The sequence below is a fragment of the Clarias gariepinus genome, chromosome 24, assembly GCF_024256425.1.
Source record: "Clarias gariepinus isolate MV-2021 ecotype Netherlands chromosome 24, CGAR_prim_01v2, whole genome shotgun sequence".
NCBI classification, from domain to species: Eukaryota; Metazoa; Chordata; class Actinopteri; order Siluriformes; family Clariidae; genus Clarias; species Clarias gariepinus.
Window position 1 is genome coordinate 784505 of NC_071123.1, and position 17996 is coordinate 802500.

Genomic DNA, 17996 nt, shown 5'->3' on the forward strand with positions numbered 1-17996 from the left:
CCTAAAACGAATTATTAAAATTTTAATATTATCTATATTTACAATATATATGATTTAAAATTAATGTGTACGTTAAACCACAAAAAGCAAATCCAGCGCTGATTTTGTTAATCTGATGATGGTTTACATTAGTAAAACCAACAAGTATTAATTAGAAACTGAATTAAATCTAATTATATTAAAGTCAATTATAACTTGAATTCTTCGTCAGTAAATCCTGATGCTCGAGTCACTGTTACTGAATTGACTCATCTGTGACACCGGAACCTTTATTCCTGTTGCTGTAGCTGCCCGGACACTTTCAGCCGCTGCACCAGGAAGTGTGCGCGCGCGACATTGAGAAGCCGTGATGTACAGGAGAGCGGTGTGTTCTCTCTATCAGGCCAGAACCGCGTTAAAGCACGCGCACGAGCCCAGACTGCGTCTGCGGAAATGTGTGGATAAAACTTCCGGTTCCGGTTCGGGGTGAGTTTATTAAGTTATTCTGTCTGTCTGTGATTTTCAGCTGCAGGGTTAAAGCTCTTACTGAACACATCAGTCACACACACCTCCTGTAGAGCCTTTATATATACACACACACACACACACACACACACCCCTCCTGCAGAGCCTTTATATACACACACACACACACACCTCCTGCAGAGCCTTTATACACAGGACACTCTGTCCATCAGGGGACAGTTTGAGAGCTTAAGTACACTGAGGTGTTAATGTAAGGGTTTTATTTACTACAAAGGTCACAGGAAGTCCTATAGGGATACTATAACACCAGTGGAATCACTAGAAGTTCAGTCTAGAAGTCCACTCTGATAAAGCCTGGTGGTTCTGTCCCGGTCACACTTCCGCTCACTTTAGGGCTCCGTATCCAGTACACCCCCGTGCGTTTGGGTCGAGCGGAGCGAGTCGGTGTGAGCAGAAGACAGATGGGGGGAGGACAGAGGAGCCTGGAAAAAAGGACGATGCCGAGGAAGAGAAGAGCGACCGACCCGTAGCGAAGGAAGCGTGTAAAGATGCAGGAGAAACAGGAGAGACCGGACACGAGACCGCCAGTCAGAACCCGGCTGAAACACCAGCGTCTGAGCAGAAGGTGGACGAGAGGACGGGGAAGCAGGGTCTGCTGGAGCTGCTGGGGGCCATGAAGGTGGACACAACGACCAAAGCCAAGCTGAAGTCTCTCAGGAAGGGGACGAGTGGACCGGACGGAGCGCTGAAGCAGAAGAAGGTGGTGATGGAGAGCACAAGCAGCATGTTTCAGCAAGCTACAACTTCACAGAGGTGAGACGCTCAGCCACTGTGTGGTGGGCGTGGCTTAATATTCTAATGCGCATAATTGAGAATGTACTGATTACGGGATGAGAAGCGCTCTCTAAAGTGTGTGTGTTTTAGTGAGTCTCTGAGCCCTGAGCTGGTCGCCGCTGCCTCCGCTGCTGCCGCCACGCTTCCTGATCGCTCTCGAGCCGAATCTGAGCTTCTGAAGCAGCTGCGCAAACACGAAGCCGAGAGACGAGACGAGACACCAGACATTGGGTCAGCTTTCTGTAGCAGCACGAACACGCGCATGTGTATAATGAAAGGTTTAGTTTGGTTATAAACCTCAACTGTGTGTGTGTGTGTGTGTGTGTTTTTAATCTCAGGAACATCATCGCTGATATGAAGGTGGGGAAGAAGCCAGTCGGAAGACAGAACAGCTGGCCGGCCAACCAGATCCGGTTTGATGATGATGGGCGGGGCTATACGCACGACCGCGGAATTACGGGAGAGCTGGCTGAGATCCGCAGGAGGTAAAAGGCTGGGCCGGGACACGGGCTGGGTCTGATACACTGGAACACTCTGCTCCTTATAGCTCCAGAATGAATGTGTGTTCAGGTGAACATTTACTGTATGTGTGTGTGTGTGTGAGACAGGAATTCTGCTTTTACTGCAAAGAGGCTGAACATCTTCAGTGCTTCCGATCAGGACACACACACCCATTTGAGTGAGTAACAGTGAAGAACTTTCCGGAACTGCTGCTTAATATTTACTTTTGGAAAATGAAAATGTATTGAATGTCACTTTTTAAGTCAGGAATTCTAACACACACACCTTCTGTCTCTCTCTCTCTCTCACAGGCCCCTCCCTCTGGGACGCTGATTTAGCCAATCAGATTTCCCGGGTGGTGAATCAGCGACCTCGTAACGGGTTTGAGGAAATGGTCCAGTGGACGAGGGAGGGGAAGCTCTGGGACTATCCCATTAACAACGAGGCGGGTGAGTGAGTCTACTTAGTGTGATGTCATAAAGAGTGCCAGCCAATCAGAAGCAGGATCAGGGAGAGGGCTTAACCCTAGTTAGTAGGACACTGCCTTTTAATTAAGCTTCGCCCTTAGAAAAGATTATATGAAGTGAGAATAGAAATAAACTGTGTAATCATAATATCCTCTGTGTTTGTGTTAGGCATGGAGGAGGAAGCGAAGGTGCCGTTTCACGAGCACGTCTTCCTGCAGCGCCACCTAGAGGACGGTTTCCCTCAGCACGGCCCCGTCAGACACTTCATGGAACTGGTCGTCACCGGATTGTCCAAGAACCACCACCTCGGCGTTACTCGGAAACTGGAGCACATCGCCTGGTTCAGAAACTACTTCCTGCAGAAACAGGAAATCCTCGGTGAGGCCGAGGCCTGAGCCGCGTAGCGATCAGGGAGACATCACGCATAACCTGTTCACACTGCGCTCACCTACACACCTGTACAAAACTAAAGAACTTCAACAGGGGAGGGCAGATTTATTTATCTGGAGGGTCTCTTTACTGTCACCGTGTGTGAAAGGAAATTACTGGCGGTGGTTCATAGCAGAGTGCATGCGCACACACACACACCTCATCAAGACAATCTTATTTCTGTGTGTGTAGAATCAAGTTTCTGTCCAATGTCTGCATATTAAGTTGTAATTTAACCTACACCTGTGTGTGCGCGTGTTCTGCTCCTTCACTCATTAAAGGGATTGTCTGAGACAGATGTTCCAGTTGTTTTATTGAAATCTCTATAAACAATGTACACAAGTAAAGAGCTGTACAGAGAACGTTAAAGAAAAAGAAAGTGATTCACTAAACTACACATCAGAGTTCACACACAGCTTGCCATGCTCTCTCTCTCTCACCCACACACACATCAGCTCACTAGAAACAACAAAAGACCCCTTAAATCATCACAGCTCAGTGTATGTGTGTGTGAGTGACATATCACGAGACTGAAACCTAAAGCATGAATAAAGTATTAAAGTAAACTTTGGCGGCTGTGATGTGATTCCCGACCGAGTCATAACCGGAGAATTCTTCAAAAGAAAAGAGGTGCTCTTTGGATATAAAAATCCAGATCTGGCCACACGATGGCGCTGCACTCCACACCCAGGCATCTGCAAGACAAAGGTTGGCGTGATCATTACTTCTACTTACACACAAGATTCATGCTGATACATCAGTTTAAAGGTCATTTATTACACTAAAATTACTTTTTAAATGCTCAGAATGTCTCCATTACATGCGTTCATACATACAAAAAAAAAAAAAAAACAGTAACATGGAAAAAGTACATTAATATCAGCTCAAGTTTAAACAAGCCAATAAGATCTCCCCACCTAGTGTGACCTTATAAGGGCTGCCCGTCCCCTGGCTTGCAGCGCATTAATACATGGACACTGAAACCTGCGACCCGTAACTCGTTATAGAAACAGTAATCTACAGGACCTTTATGACGATGTCATCTCTTATCTGATGCATTTCATATAACCATAGTAACTGATGGTACAGGGACAGGCCCAAGAGTGACACGGTTAACTCAAGCGCCTGTTCCTGTACCAGCTGTTACCGTGGTTACGTTAACAGTACCCTCTTCTTCCTCCCATGAGTAGGACGATAAGGCTGAATACATGTTAAAAATTAAATATATATCTCAGTGAAACTTACCCTGAGTTGAGACTTCACCAGCGGCGGTGGCTAGTGGCCTGGCGCGGGTGGGGCGGGGCTTTGTGCCGCATCGTCTGCATGTTCTTGTACTTGGTCATGATGCTCTGACTTTTCCGGAACACAGGCTTCTGATGGAGGGAGGGGCGTGGGAATATGGTGGCCTGCAAGGGACACCACGGGGGGGGGGGGGGGGGAGGCAAATAAATCAGAACTACAAAACCAGGAAGAGAAATGGAAAGAGCCTCCTAGTGGCCTGGAGGAGAAACTGCAGCACATAATTACCATCAGTGGTCTTCTGAAGACGCCATCAGAACCCTTCTGGAGTACAGGGGCAGCACGGAAATTGGGTTTACACACACACACACACACACAAAAAAAAAAAAATTAAATGGGTGCAATTAACATGGAACAGTTCTAGATGTTTGAGGTTTCTCTAGAAGGTTTACCTGGAAAGGACCGGGCTTTCGTAAGGGTTTTCCTGGACCGTCCATTAACCTACAACACACACACACTTAGCACTGTGTACATAATTAGACATGTTTTAGACTGTGTGTGTGTATATATATATATGTGTGTGTGATAATTAGAAGATGAGTGTACCGGCGCTGCTTCTGGTCGTGTGCTTCTGAACTCCCAAAGCGGTGATTTGGGTTCTGACCTGAACAAGATGATGTGATTTCAGTAAAACCTCTTTACAACGTCTCTTTGGCAACAAATTATTGGTGATTATTTATTTGTTTTACCGGTTTTATCATCATTATGGGATATCCTGCTCTTCCAGGACGTGCTGCTCTTGGGACTCGAGCTCCTGGTTCCAGCTTCCCAGTGAGAAACCACCACCAGGTCTCTGGTCAGCTGTCTGTCCAGGGGTGAAGAGCTGCACAAGTCCATGTGTGTTTAATATTGAACAAACAAGAAAACACAAGTGAGGAGAATTGTAAGAGAAGACAGATCAACAACAAATAAAGCATCATCACTGGCATGACTTCCTGTTTGGAATTAACCACCGCGGACAAAGAGGACATCACCATGCATTTCATACAATTAAACCACACGGGTACCTCGGCTGTGAGGGCAACTGTTCAGACAATAACACTGATATTACTGTAATAAAAGAAAAAAGAAAAAAAGAAAACGGCAAAAGAACTAGAGATGGATCTCTGCTGAGGTACTTACAGCACGGCTAGCCCTTCATCTCCAAGCTTCAGTTTCAATTGGTAGATTAGTTTTCTCTCATTTGCTCGGGATTTTAACCGTTCTCTTCACTGCTCTAAGTGAATAATCGAGACAGACGAACCATACGCCAAGGCCCAGGTCTGAGTTTCTCTCTCCTAAACCTCGAGCGTCCACATCATCTCCACTTTGATTTTTTTCCCCCGTCCATACAACACACTTCTCTTGTAGCGTTTTTTTGGTTCCTGTCCGAATCCCTTTTCCCGCTTTATTCCCATTACTTTCCACTCGGGCGAGGCTGGCAAACGCTTCACTCGCTCACGTCTAGGTCAAGACCGTGTCCCAACATCCGCCGTCCTCTTCCTGTAGCATAATGCATTTCTCACATCAGGTGTACTCTAATGGAGCGTAAAGCTTTTTGAATACGTCTTCAGAGGATCCTGTCGCTTTTCTTCAGAGCTGTTCAGCTAAGTAACCTCACACAGTTGGAACAATTCCAAAGAAATTCAACTGAGCCATGAGCCAGGCTTTGAACATTTCTTCAAAAGGTGATCAACTCTGGGAGGAACATTTGAGGAACAAGCTGGTTTTTGAAGACCTCTTAAAAATAATAATATTTAATAAATACATGTAAAAAAAAAAAAGTGAACAAAATCTTCAGAGCTGCTCATCTGAGGAACTAGGTGGGTTTATTTAAACACCTCTTTTGTGATTTGTTTTTCTTCAGAAGCGATTGACTCCTCATCTGAGTACAGAGGCTTTGCATTCCAAATCCAGAAACCTGATGTTAGATGTATTGACCGATTGTGATGGGAGACACCGGCCAGGTACAGTTTATTATAAAAAAAAAAAAGGGTAGTGTTCCTGGCTTGAACTGGCGACATTGGTACCTTCTAGAAAACACAAATGATTGTTCTGTGGCCATGACAGTGGCAGAGTCTCAGCAGAAGTGCTAATTGTTGGCGTAATGGCACACATGGGAGGAACTCCAAAATCTGAAGGTTTGTCAAACACCTAAGGGGCAAGGTGTCTTCCTGGTCCATCTCCAGAAATCCTGGAGAAATTGGAAGTTCTGGAGTGTTCCTCATCTCCTTGAAAAGTAAATCAGATCTTCTTTACCATAGTGTCAGGTAAGGATGCAAAAAAAAAAAAAAAAAAAAAACTGCCATTTGCCAAAACTTCAACCACCTTCATCCTTATTAGTTAAATTCCCACATTCTCTTCTGTTCCAGTAATACCTTCAGGAGAACTTTGCTCAGCATGTTGGAGGGCGTAACCTTAAGCGTACCCGAGTTTACACACGCAAAGCCTCGCTAATCTGAGCTATCGTTCAGGTGAACGGCAAAAAGCCGTGTTGACTTTTTTGGAAGAGCCACGTGAAGGGTTTATAAGCGTTAAGAGATGCCTGTGTGTCTGGGCCTGACCGTGACGGAGGTTAAAGGTCATGAAACTCTTTTCAGACTGACTTTTTCTTTCTTTTTTTGAGGTGGTATGAATTAGACAGCACTTCTGGTACTTTCCCCTTATATATCCCTGCTGTGTTAACGTTAAGGACAGAAGGTTACACGTCTTATAGGTGATTCAGGTGAGGAGTAAAGAAGCCTCTACTGGTGTTTCTCATGTGAACAGGGTGATGCCCCTTTGGTGAAAGCAGTGCCAGAGACAAACAGGGAAGCCTGGAACCTTCTAAACATCACGCAGCCATTGCCACAGTATGAGGGGAGATACCGTACCTGCGTGCTCGGACAGAGCGCCGGGGTTCCACCTGTGTCTCGGACTCCAGTTCGAGCTCGGAGGATTTGGAGTCAGCTTCCACGGGCGACTCTCGGGACGGTCGCCTCTTCACACTTTTCTTCAGAGGAATCTTGTGAGGCGGGAGTCTGGAGGACTCGCCCATGTGCTCCGCATCCCGCATCTTGTTCCTCTGCATCTTGTCTGTAGGCCTGAGCTTCGGCGGTGGCATTTTAAATCTCGCCACGGATTCCTCTCTGAACTTGCGCCCTTTCATCAGTCGGGACTTGTCCTTGAGGGACAGGCCGCGACCCCCGAAAGCTTTAAGAGGCATCGGCCGTAGTGGCATCTCTCTGCGGAAGCGTTTGGGCGGTCCATGTTCCAGGTCGTGCGGCAGCGGCGGTAGCGGCGGACCCATTTCCTGAATCCTCCTCTTCATTGGACGCATGGGGGGCCGCTCCCGGAGGCGCGGAGATGGAGCAAATCTGGAAAACGAGTTGAAGGAAGACGATGGACCAGATTTCCACGAGGGTGATCTGTAAAAGGGGCGAGGGTACGGTTCCCCCGCTTCCCCACGTGGCCACTCGGGGGCGTGGTGCCCGGGCCGCCCCCTTCCTCGGCCCTTGCCGGCGTCTCCGTGCTGCTTGCGTGGATCTCGCTCTGTAGACCACCTGCATATCCATCACAAACAATACAAACAAGTGGGTTATAACGCCGGGCCTGCTGCGGGCACAGGGTTAGGGGCATTTCATTACTTTAATTATTCTACATCCAGCCCCGAACCTGCTGAACGCCACAGGGGCGGGGCATAAAACGGGACTCTTTATAAAAAGGGTACATAACACTTTCTTCACAATGACTGGGTGACTTCTAAAGGGACCCCTCTCTCTTTTATTTTAAATTAGATCCTTTTTTGCAAACTTTAGCCCCAGCAAAACAAATGAAGTAAAGGAACTGCAGAGTGGAGAGGGATCTTAACATTTATCTCCCTGTAGTGTTGACCTTTGACCCTAATACTTCTGTTTATTCATATCTCTACTATTATCACCATCATCACCACCCGGCCTGCACGTGTCAGCCATGATTCCTGTACCTCTCTGGATACGAGTTCCTCTCATCGAACTCTCTGGGCTTTCTCTGGGGCGAGGCAGAGGGCCTGGGCTCCCCGTTGGGGTGAGGGTAACCCCCCCGGCCATTCCAGCGATGCCCTCTCTGGGCGGGACGCCCGAAAGGCCTGTCTCTGGGGTTTGGTGGCCTTCCGGGACCCCAGCTCCTGTCCTGCTCGTGGGGAGAGTTTTGGAATCGTTGCGGGGCTCTGAACGCATTATGTGGTGACGGACCCCTGCGCTCTGACGGAGGGCTGTGGAAATATCTGGAAGATGGTGAAACGTGACCGGAATGGTTCCCGTGGAAGGGCCTGTGGTGGCCCGATGGACCGTGAGGCGAGTGCCTGTTTTGGACAGGGGGAGGGCGGTTCAAGCGAGACGGGGGGGACCTCCTTCGGCCGTGCTGAGAATCCTGAGACACGGGGTATGGTCTGAAGTTATGCTGGTTCGGAGGCGTCCAATGTCCATGTGCTCGCTCTCTCGGGTCTCCCATCTGGGGTCTCTTGTCCCTGGGGTAAGGCGAATGTCCTCCGCCATTGCCCTCTCTCCAGCTGGGAGGGGCCTTACCTGGTGGGCCCCGGAATCCCCTAGGAGGCGGGCCCGGTCGCCCTCCGTGATGCTCACCATGACCGCCGTCAGAGAAAGACCTGGAAAACAACAACAAAAGGAAACACTAAGGCGCCGAAACGAGCACGAAGCTGAAGATCTGCAGGAACTGAGAGGGAGGCGGTACCTCTGTCTGGAGCGAGGAGAACCTGAGTGAGGTCTCACCATCATCACACTGCTCACACTCCTGAGGAACACACACATACACACAGAAAGGACACCAAGAAATAAAACTCACTTTAAGGGAAATAAACAGCAATTATAAGAAATAAATCAGATAGGGACAAAATCTGAAATAAATCAGTGCCAAGAGTTAAACAATCATTAACCATTACGCTCTCGAGGATAATATACACTGAATAAAATATATATATATATATATATATATATATATATATATATATAAACATGTAGGCTATTTATTTGTGTGTGTGTGTGTGTGTGTGTGTGTGTGTGTGTGTGTGTGTGGAGACAAACCGAAAGTAGGCCTGCTAAACTAAACTAGCTCAACAAACGCCACACTTTATCACCAATAATCTACGGCACACACACAGTTTTACCACTACAACTATTTTAATAGTAATTAAAAACATTTTCTATAAACTATGAGCTGTTATTTATTGTATATTAAAGTACTCACCCAGTGTTATTTGAGAAGCTAACGCAACACAGGAAGCTAAATCAGCTAGCAACACGAGCTAGCTACTTCTAACCCGCAATCCTGACTACTTGGAAGAAAAAATCAGTCAAAAATAAATTTAAATACATACATCAACACATGTTAAATCGATGTTTTTAAATATATCGCCGTAAACCTAAGTTCTAGTTTCGCCTTTCCGTCCTCAACGCGTCGACGCTAAACACAACTGCAACCTACGCCGTAATTTTCCCCCACCCACACTCCGATAAACCCGCCTTCTCAACAACGATTGGGTAATCCAACTGTCAATCAAACGGAACAATCGCAAGGATTCATCTAACCAATCCTGTTTGAAGAGACGTGCTTGTATCAGCCAATCGCAACGCGTGGAAGGCGGGATTTGTTAAAATGGCAGGTTTGAGGCATAACGTTCTACGACAGCTGGTTGATGAAGAGGTGACGACAAATCAATATGGCGCCTGACCATAAAGCGGCATGGATACCCGATCTCAGATCAGTTTCAGTGTCCGGGTTTCAATGGAAATGGGTGAATGTTGAAGCAGTGGACTGACTCCGGATCTGTCGGAGCCGTACATTCCTCACTGATGATAAGCCTTCAGCTGCTGCGTTCCGTCAGTCAGAGATGAGCTTTAAATAAACTCCAGCAGCGGTGTGTGGTGATAAAGCACACAATCCCTGTCAGTCCGTGTCAGTTAGCGAACGTAACCTCCGTCCAAAGCGTTTAAAGCGTTCATTTAAGCGCTTCGTTTTTAAATCAATTCAATTCAATTCAATAAATAAAACCTTTAAAAAATTTATATCAACATGATTCTAAAACATGCACTACATAGTCTATTTACAATCACTTATTTTTATTTTGTGAAATTTACATAGTACTTCTAAGGTGTTCGAGTCAAAGCGGGACTTCTGATTGTACAGTCCTGAGAGGAAAAACTCCCTTTATGTCTCTATATAATCCCCTGATACACTAATGCACTTATCCCAGTGTCTCACCAGTGCTTGGACACCATCAAGACAAACAGTTTTCTCAGCACGTTAGAGACATGTTTAAACTGCCTGCTTGCCGTCTGAAACGCCGGCCTCCCGAGAACTCCTTTACTGGCCCAAACATGTGCAAATGTCTTGGGAGTGAAATCAGGACTGTATGGGGGACGTAGAAACAACTCCCAGTCGAGGTTCTGTAATGTGCAAGTGGTGAATGAGTGTGTACAGTTCCTACACACAGATGTGTCACATTTGATTTTCAAGGATTCCAGGCGTTGCTGAATTTTCACAGGAACGACTGCAGAGGGCTCCGAGCCACCTCGGCTGGGATCATCATTCACAGATACATGGCCTTCCTTAACTGCTTTCACCGTTTAAATGTTTTACTGCGGCTAAGAGCCTCATCACCATGGTGTAAAAGCAAAACAAGGTATAAAAGTCAGTCATGGATTGGCACCCTGTCCAGCGTGTACCCTGCCTCACCCCAGACATTTCCAGAAATAGGCTCCAGGTCTCCAGCGACTCTGTACTGTATAAGTGCTATAGAAGATTAATGAATAAATAAAGTGGTTCATCACTAATGGTGTTTCTTTCACCTGTTCTGAGTAATTTAGACAAAAAGAAAACTTTATGATCTCTGAAAGAAACAGTCCATTGTTTTATTGGCTTGTGGATAAACCCTGCTTCTTCATGGCACACAGAGTCTCACGATGTTAACAAAACACAAAAAGAAAACACACTAACAGCTGATTTTATAATATTTATTAACTTATTTTTAATCATATTAATATACATAACACAGCGTTTAAGCTTCATTCAGCTTGTTTAAAGAAAGTACAGTGCAGTAAGATGATCGATACACTAGCAGCAAGGAAAAAGGAAGAATCCAGTTTTATGTAAAAGCTGTTCCAGTGTGTCGGTTTGAACCTCACTTGCAGCAGCACTCATACACGTTTAAATTCTGTCTAAGATAAAGTGTTTAAATACTTAGTACATTATAGTAATATTGTGGATCTGAAGTAAGGCTAGACCCTGACGCTAGCATGACGGCCTGTCCCACACGCTAATGCTAACCCTGTCGTTAATACAGCGTGTAAAGTGGATCACATGTCCTGCTTCACAAAAACTAACGAGACACAGCCTGTGGAACCAGCGACCCTGATCATCACAAACAGTCTGTGCCTTTCAAAACGTCCAGTTCATACACACGAGTGTTTCATCCCACCAACACTGCAGATTTATAATTTAACAGAGTTACATGTTTAATCTGATCATTATGGGCTTAACCTTTATTTTTATTATTGTGTATTATCTCCAGCTTTTTAAGCAAAATTAGCACTTGTGGCAAACAGCATGCTTGCTAACACAGCTAGCTACCCGGCTCGCTAACGCTAGCTACCATGGCAGCTTACCTACACTGATGTCAGCTAGCTAATCGCATACACTATGCTTTAAAATTGTGCGCTACATTCCAGTCATACTGTGTGTTAAAGATAAAACCTAGAGTACTAGCATAACCACGAAGCTAGGCTTCTGATGACGTTAACAACCTCTGACACTCCAATGCGCATCTCCTTTGTAAGGATGTTCCTCTTCTTCATTAACAAACATGTCACACACATCCTGTAGAACTGTACAGTTAAGTATTTACACCCCAGGCATGCGGATACACCACAGCAGCAGCATGTTGGGTTTTTTTTTAATCGCTCTACGATGTCATGAATGCGTACTGGTGTATAGTTTTTAAAATACAACCTCTTATAGAGATGAACATGCCAGCTAACATAGCTAACTAATTAACTAGGTAACTAAGTAATGCTAGCTAGGCAGATCTGTTTGGGTTGCACTAGCATGTTTACGGGTTAAATAAAACTGATTATCATGATAAATAGTTAGTGTGTGTGTGATTATCAGAACAAGCCTAACACAGAATTACGCAGTGCTAACAAACAGCACACGCATCTGCACATGTCCTCATTATGCAAACAGAAATAAACAAATAATAATTTACATTGAGTCCAGCCGCGAGTGTGTCGGTGCTATTACTAGCTGTAGCAGACAATGTTAATGTGGCTAACGTTAGAGCGAAATGCTCAGTCTGTTCATCCAGCGATGAACCATCTTCTCTTTTTTTGCGTCCTCTTCCTCTCTGTCGCTCGCTCAACCTGCACACACACACACACACACACACACTCATTGATAAAACAACATGATATAGTGAATATTATAAGTTTTGGTTTTTTATATCATTTATGGAAGGAGTCTCCAGTGTCAGTGATTACTAACACCTTCAGGACATGTGAGCTGACATAGCATGTTCTAAGTAACATAAAAAGCTGTGGGTTTTGTATGTGTGTGTGTGTGTCCTCACCTCTCACTCCTTCCTGCTCCTCGTGTTCACTGTGTTAGATGCCTGTTTCAGCTCGATGACGTTTTTGTTGCAATCTCCATGGGCGGTGCTGCGGGGCATTATGGGATACATGACATGACCGGTCAGATCCAGCAGGTCCTCCAGCGCCCGTGTGTTGTTCACAACAGTCTGAACTTCAGCAATGGGAGAGAACTTCGGAATCGAGACAAGTACCTCTTTAGACACAGGGCTGATGAGAAACACGGAAACGTATCCTCAGCTCAAGAACACCTAGTGGAGAATATCTACTACACTACTAACATCCCACAATGCAACAAGTTACTGTGTGATCTGAATACCCACAATGCACTTCACTACAGGAAACAAGACCGATCATGTGACTGATCTGGAAAAAGGCCTCACCTGACCTCCATCGTCTGAGACTCTTCCGCTGGTTCCTTTCTGGCCCCGCCCCTTTTCTTCAGAGACTCCAAGTCACTGGGAGGTGGTGGGACCTGTGATGGAGGTTGTGAGCTGAGAGGGGAGGAGCTATGTGATGGCATCTTTGATGTCACCTGTGATGTCATCATGATTTTTTTCACCTGCGAGCTCATTTGGGCATTCACTTGCTCACTCTTGACTGGGCTGTTCACCTGTGGGGTGGTGTTGTTTTTCACCTGGCTGGTCCCCTCCTGGAAGGTTGAAATGTTTAGTGGGCTGTTCACCTGTTCAGAGGTAGAACCCTTCCCTTGACTGTTCATCTGCAGAGTGTTTGGACAGTCCACAGCACTTTTCACCTGTTGTGAGGGTGGAGTCTTCAGTGGGCTGTTCACCTGCTGAAAGGTTGCACTTCTTATTTGGTTATTCACTTCTTGAGTTGTTGTAGTTTTAAATAAACTGTTCACCTGTTGGGAGGTTGAACACTTCACCTGGCTGTACACCTGCTGAGCGCTTGGACTCTTCACTGGGCTGTTCACCTGTTGGGTGGTGGGAATCTTCACTGGGCTGTTCATCTGTTGGGAGGTGGGACTCTTCAATGAACTGTTCACCTGTTGAGAAGTTGGGCTGTTCACTGGGTTGTTCACCTGTTGGGTGGTTGGACTCTTCACTGGGGTGTTCACCTGTTGAGAGGCTGAACACTTCACCTGGCTGTACACCTGCTGAGCGCTTGGACTCTTCACTGGACTGTTCATTTGTTGAGAGGTTGGACTCTTCACTGGGCTGTTCATCTGTTGGGAGGTGGAACTCTTCACTGGGCTGTTCATCTGTTGGGAGGTGGGACTCTTCAATGAACTGTTCACCTGTTGAGAGGTTGGGCTGTTCACTGGGTTGTTCACCTGTTGGGTTGTTGGACTCTTCACTGGGGTGTTCACCTGTTGAGAGGCTGAACACTTTACCTGGCTGTACACCTGCTGAGCGCTTGGACTCTTCACTGGACTGTTCATTTGTTGAGAGGTTGGACTCTTCACTGGGCTGTTCATCTGTTGGGGGGTGGAACTCTTCACTGGGCTGTTCATCTGTTGGGAGGTGGGACTCTTCAATGAACTGTTCACCTGTTGAGAGGTTGGGCTGTTCACTGGGTTGTTCACCTGTTGGGTTGTTGGACTCTTCACTGGGGTGTTCACCTGTTGAGAGGCTGAACACTTCACCTGGCTGTACACCTGCTGAGCGCTTGGACTCTTCACTGGACTGTTCATTTGTTGAGAGGTTGGACTCTTCACTGGGTTGTTCACCTGTTGGGAGGTGGAACTCTTTACTGGGCTGTTCATTTGTTGGGTGGTTAGACTCTTCGCTGGGCTGTCCACCTGTTGGGTGGTTGGACTCTTCGCTGGGCTGTTCACCTGTTGGGTGGTTGGACTCTTCACTGGGCTGTTGATTTGTTGAGAGGTTGGACTTTTCACTGGGCTGTTCACCTGTTGAGAGGTGTGACTTATCACTGGGGTATTTACCTGTTGGGAGGTGGGACTCTTAACTGGACTGTTCTTCTGTTGGGAGGTGTGACTTTTCACTGGAGTATTCACCTGTTGATACATGGGACTCTTCACTGGGCTGTTCACCTGTTGGGAGGTGGGACTCTTAACTGGGCTGTTCACCTGTTGGGAGGTGGGACACTTCACTGGAGTATGTACCTGTTGAGATGTGGGACTCTTTACTGGACTGTTAATTTGTTGAGAGGTTGGACTCTTCACTGGGCTGTTCACCTGTTGGGAGGTTGGACTCTTCACTGGGCTGTTCATTTGTTGGGTGGTTGAACCCTTTGCTGGGCTGTTTACCTGTTGGGTGGTTGGACTCTTTGCTGGGCTGTTCACATTTTGGGTGGTTGGACTCTTTGCTGGGCTGTTCACCTGTTGGGAGGTTGGGCTGTTCACTGGGTTGTTCACCTGTTGGGAGGTTGGACCCTTCACTGGGCTGTTTACCTGTTGGGAGGTTGGGCTCTTCACTGGAGTATTTACCTGTTGAGATGTGGGACTCTTCACTGGGCTGTTCACCTGTTGAGAGGTGTGACTCTTGACTGGGGTATTTACCTGTTGGGAGGTGGGACTCTTAATTGGGCTGTTCACCTGTTGGGACGTGTGACCCTTTACTGGAGTATTCATCTGTTGAGAGATTGGACTATGCACTGAGCTGTTCATCTGTTGGGAGGCTGGACTCTTCACTGGGCTGTCCACCTGTTGGGAGGTTGGACTCTTCACTGGGCTGTCCACCTGTTGGGAGGTTGGACCCTTCAATGAGCTGTTCACCTGTTGAGAGGTTGGGCTGTTCACTGGGTTGTTTACCTGTTGGGAGGTTAGACCCTTCACTGGGCTGTTCACCTGTTGGGAGGTTGGACTTTTCACTGGGCTGTCCACCTGTTGGGAGGTTGGACCCTTCAATGAACTGTTCACCTGTTGAAAGGTTGGGCTGTTCACTGGGTTGTTCACCTGTTGGGAGGTTGGACCCTTCACTGGGCTGTTCACCTGTTGGGAGGTTGGGCTGTTCACTGGGTTGTTCACCTGTTGGGAGGTTGGACCCTTCACTGGGCTGTTCACCTGTTGGGAGGTTGGACTCTTCACTGGGCTGTTCACCTGTTGGGTGGTTGGAGTCTTCACTGGGCTGTCCACCTGTTGGGAGGTTGGACTCTTCACTTGCTCAAGTGGGGAACTTTTGCCCTGGCCACCAGTCTCCTGTTTGCTCACCTGTGTAAGTTCTGGTCTGATCAACTGGCCTGTTGACTGGTCTCTCTCCTTGACTGGGAGATGTTTCTTCTCATTGTTTTCAGCAGAGCTCTTCACCCGTGTCTCCTGCAGCTTTTCCGATGAATTGTTGATTTTCCTCACCTGAGTGCTCTGTTCCTCTCTGACAGGTGAGCTTCTGTGAGGCGTCGCCGGAGCCATGTCCGCTCTCACAGTTGCTCCTCTATGATCAGGAGAGTTTAATGATGGAGTGTTGTGCAGCACTTGTGCAGGTGTGTGTGAACTCTTCTCTGCACTCTCATGCTGCTTGATGACGCGTTCAGGTGTGTGTGGCTTCACCTGTCCACGTAACAGCGTCTAAAATCACTTGATTTGTTTTTGTTATTAATCAAACACACCCGTCAGGTTTTTAAACACAATTCTTTAGATTCGGGTGGTTTGGGGGGTGGAGCTCACCTGTGCACCGGTGGGCGGGGCTTTCACTTCACCATTTACCTTTGAGTTCACCTGGACTTCACCTGCAAGAACACAGGAAACCACTGCATTATTGTGTTTGTAGGGAATGAGAAGGCAAGATGAGAGTAAGGGATCCTTACAGTAAAATATCTGCAACAGACACACTTGACTAGAACACAAACAAACAAACAAACCGACAAACAGAGGATAAATAAAACAATAAAAAAAATCTCAGAAAAAGAAACTAAATGTAACTCCCCCCCCACACACACACACATGGTACTGCAGTATAAATAACCCTAAATGCCCTTGAATAGATTTTCTTAATTATAAGCTACAACACACACCCACACACACACAAACACACACTCACACACAAAATCTGACTCTTCTCAGGGAGCATCAGGAAAACACAGCACAAGCAGGAAAACACAACACACTGCTAACACCAGCAGTCTGCAGAGTGCTCACACACACACACACACACACACATAGACACACACACTGTGAAATGTTAAAATGTTTATAAATATTAACTAGCTGGTTTTGGTTATTACTTGTTAACTCTAACTGCATCTCGCAGCTCTTAGCAGTGTGTTGATGTTAAACTCACCGGGCAGAGACAGTGTGTGTGAGTGTGTGTGTGACAGAGGGAAGTAAGGCTCCTGACCGTCGTCTTTCTGCAGAAACAAAATTCAAATTAATTTCATTGTAAAGAACAAAGTGAGACGTCACACATGTGTCCCTAAAACACACCTTCACTTCTTCATCGCTCCGCCGCGTCCTCTTCATGATCTCCTCAATTCTCTAAGAGAACACACTCACACGGTTTAAACAAGTGTGTGAACTGCTGGAATGTGTGTGTGTGTGTGTATGTGAATGTAAAAGTGTAAAGATGTAAAGATGTAAAACTGATGGTTTACCTTTTTCCTCTGCTGTCGCTCATGCTCCTCCTGCTGCTTCATCAGCTCTCGCATCACTTCCTGTTTCTGTCTCAAACACACACACACACACACACACACACACACACGTGCAAGTGTGAGTTTGTGCATTTTTGTGTATGTCAGAGTAAATGTGTGTGTGTGTGTATATACAGTATGTGAGTGTGTATGTGTGTGTGTATGGGTGAACATTTACGTGTGTTCAAAATAACGCACCTCCTGCAGTTCCTTCTCCTCATCTGCTCTTTTCTTCTTCTCCTCCTCCTTTATCTCTTTTTCCTCCTGCTTCCTCAGCTGTTCAGCTTTCAGCCTATTTCACACACATACACACACACACACACACACACACAGAACATTTTCAAACTAACCTATAGAAGGATGTATACAGTGAAAGATGCCTGACAGGTCAGAGACTACAACACACACACACACACACACACACACACACACACACACACACACACACACCTCTCCCTTTCCTCCTGCTCCTTCTGTATTCGACTGAGACGTCGTCGTTCCGCCAACACCCGAGAAACCTCGTCCCCATCGGTTGTCCCGGCAACGAGCTTTCCAGAGGTCAGAGGTATCAGAGGTGAGGGTTCTGTAGAGGAGGTCAGTGTGTATTAATGTCACATGATTAAAGATGAGCGTCTGCGCTGTCCCAGGTGTGCACTCACCCGCTCTCCCGTCTGCGCTCCCATCTGCAGGTTTCGAGTTCTCTCCCTTACAGGTTCCGCTTGCGCGCCCTGTGCTGACCTCAGTCTCATTCAGCGGCTTTTTATCTGCAGGGTCATGACCTTTGAACTCTTGGGCTTGCTTGTTAGGGGACGGAGGGTAATGATGGAGTGGGACAGGGGACTGATTATGACTCCTG

General features: G+C 46.7%; 3 protein-coding genes across 7 annotated transcripts in view; 1 reads left to right on the plus strand and 2 right to left on the minus strand.

Moving 5' to 3' along the window:
- Nucleotides 1-304: 304 nt before the first annotated feature.
- On the plus strand, nt 305-2990 carry mrps31 (mitochondrial ribosomal protein S31). The gene is made up of 7 exons (XM_053485340.1): nt 305-465; nt 859-1278; nt 1390-1530; nt 1638-1784; nt 1908-1978; nt 2112-2249; nt 2436-2990. Exons 1-7 carry the CDS (start codon nt 350-352, stop codon nt 2660-2662), a joined length of 1260 nt encoding a protein of 419 aa, XP_053341315.1. The 5' UTR covers nt 305-349; the 3' UTR covers nt 2663-2990.
- Nucleotides 2991-2992: 2 nt separating this feature from the next.
- On the minus strand, nt 2993-9448 carry si:ch211-114c12.2 (uncharacterized protein LOC336578 homolog). 2 transcript variants are annotated; one of them, XM_053485338.1, is made up of 11 exons: nt 9373-9448; nt 9198-9282; nt 8685-8744; nt 7939-8598; nt 6848-7516; nt 4685-4818; nt 4542-4599; nt 4388-4436; nt 4224-4259; nt 3942-4102; nt 2993-3391 (listed from the first exon to the last, which is right to left on the minus strand). In XM_053485338.1, the coding sequence occupies exons 3-10, from the start codon at nt 8726-8728 to the stop codon at nt 3956-3958; spliced, it is 1797 nt and encodes a 598-aa protein (XP_053341313.1). In that variant the 5' UTR covers nt 8729-8744; nt 9198-9282; nt 9373-9448; the 3' UTR covers nt 2993-3391; nt 3942-3955. The 2 variants fall into 2 exon arrangements, with proteins under 2 accessions (XP_053341313.1, XP_053341314.1); XM_053485339.1 differs by having other exon boundaries at nt 4224-4256; nt 9198-9443.
- A 1503-nt stretch (nt 9449-10951) lies between these two features.
- Nucleotides 10952-17996, minus strand: part of LOC128512652 (mucin-5AC-like) — a 14308-nt gene continuing 7263 nt past the window's right edge. For 3 of the 4 annotated variants that reach the window (XM_053486017.1, XM_053486020.1, XM_053486019.1), the window contains 10 exons: nt 17800-17996; nt 17591-17723; nt 17339-17432; nt 17105-17170; nt 16938-16988; nt 16795-16861; nt 16182-16243; nt 12976-16082; nt 12574-12802; nt 10952-12367 (listed from right to left, as the gene is read on the minus strand). The exon at nt 17800-17996 is cut by the window's right edge and continues 9 nt beyond it. In XM_053486017.1, coding sequence (XP_053341992.1) covers nt 12577-12802; nt 12976-16082; nt 16182-16243; nt 16795-16861; nt 16938-16988; nt 17105-17170; nt 17339-17432; nt 17591-17723; nt 17800-17996 — 4003 coding nt within the window. In that variant the 3' untranslated portion in view covers nt 10952-12367; nt 12574-12576. The remainder of the gene's footprint in view (nt 12368-12573; nt 12803-12975; nt 16083-16181; nt 16244-16794; nt 16862-16937; nt 16989-17104; nt 17171-17338; nt 17433-17590; nt 17724-17799) is intronic. The other variant, XM_053486018.1, reaches the window with a different exon arrangement.

Excerpts from the sequence above, each read along its gene's own strand:
- si:ch211-114c12.2 (XM_053485338.1), bottom strand. The coding sequence starts at position 8,728 with ATGATGGTGAGACCTCACTCAGGTTCTCCTCGCTCCAGACAGAG. Across the intron at positions 8,599-8,684 it reads TCTCCTCGCTCCAGACAGAG|GTCTTTCTCTGACGGCGGTC; the intron begins GTACCGCCTCCC and ends GTTGTTTTCCAG. Across the intron at positions 7,517-7,938 it reads AGGAACTCGTATCCAGAGAG|GTGGTCTACAGAGCGAGATC; the intron begins GTACAGGAATCA and ends ATGGATATGCAG.
- mrps31 (XM_053485340.1), top strand. The coding sequence starts at position 350 with ATGTACAGGAGAGCGGTGTGTTCTCTCTATCAGGCCAGAACCGCGTTA. Across the intron at positions 1,279-1,389 it reads CAAGCTACAACTTCACAGAG|TGAGTCTCTGAGCCCTGAGC; the intron begins GTGAGACGCTCA and ends TGTGTGTTTTAG. Across the intron at positions 2,250-2,435 it reads TCCCATTAACAACGAGGCGG|GCATGGAGGAGGAAGCGAAG; the intron begins GTGAGTGAGTCT and ends TGTTTGTGTTAG.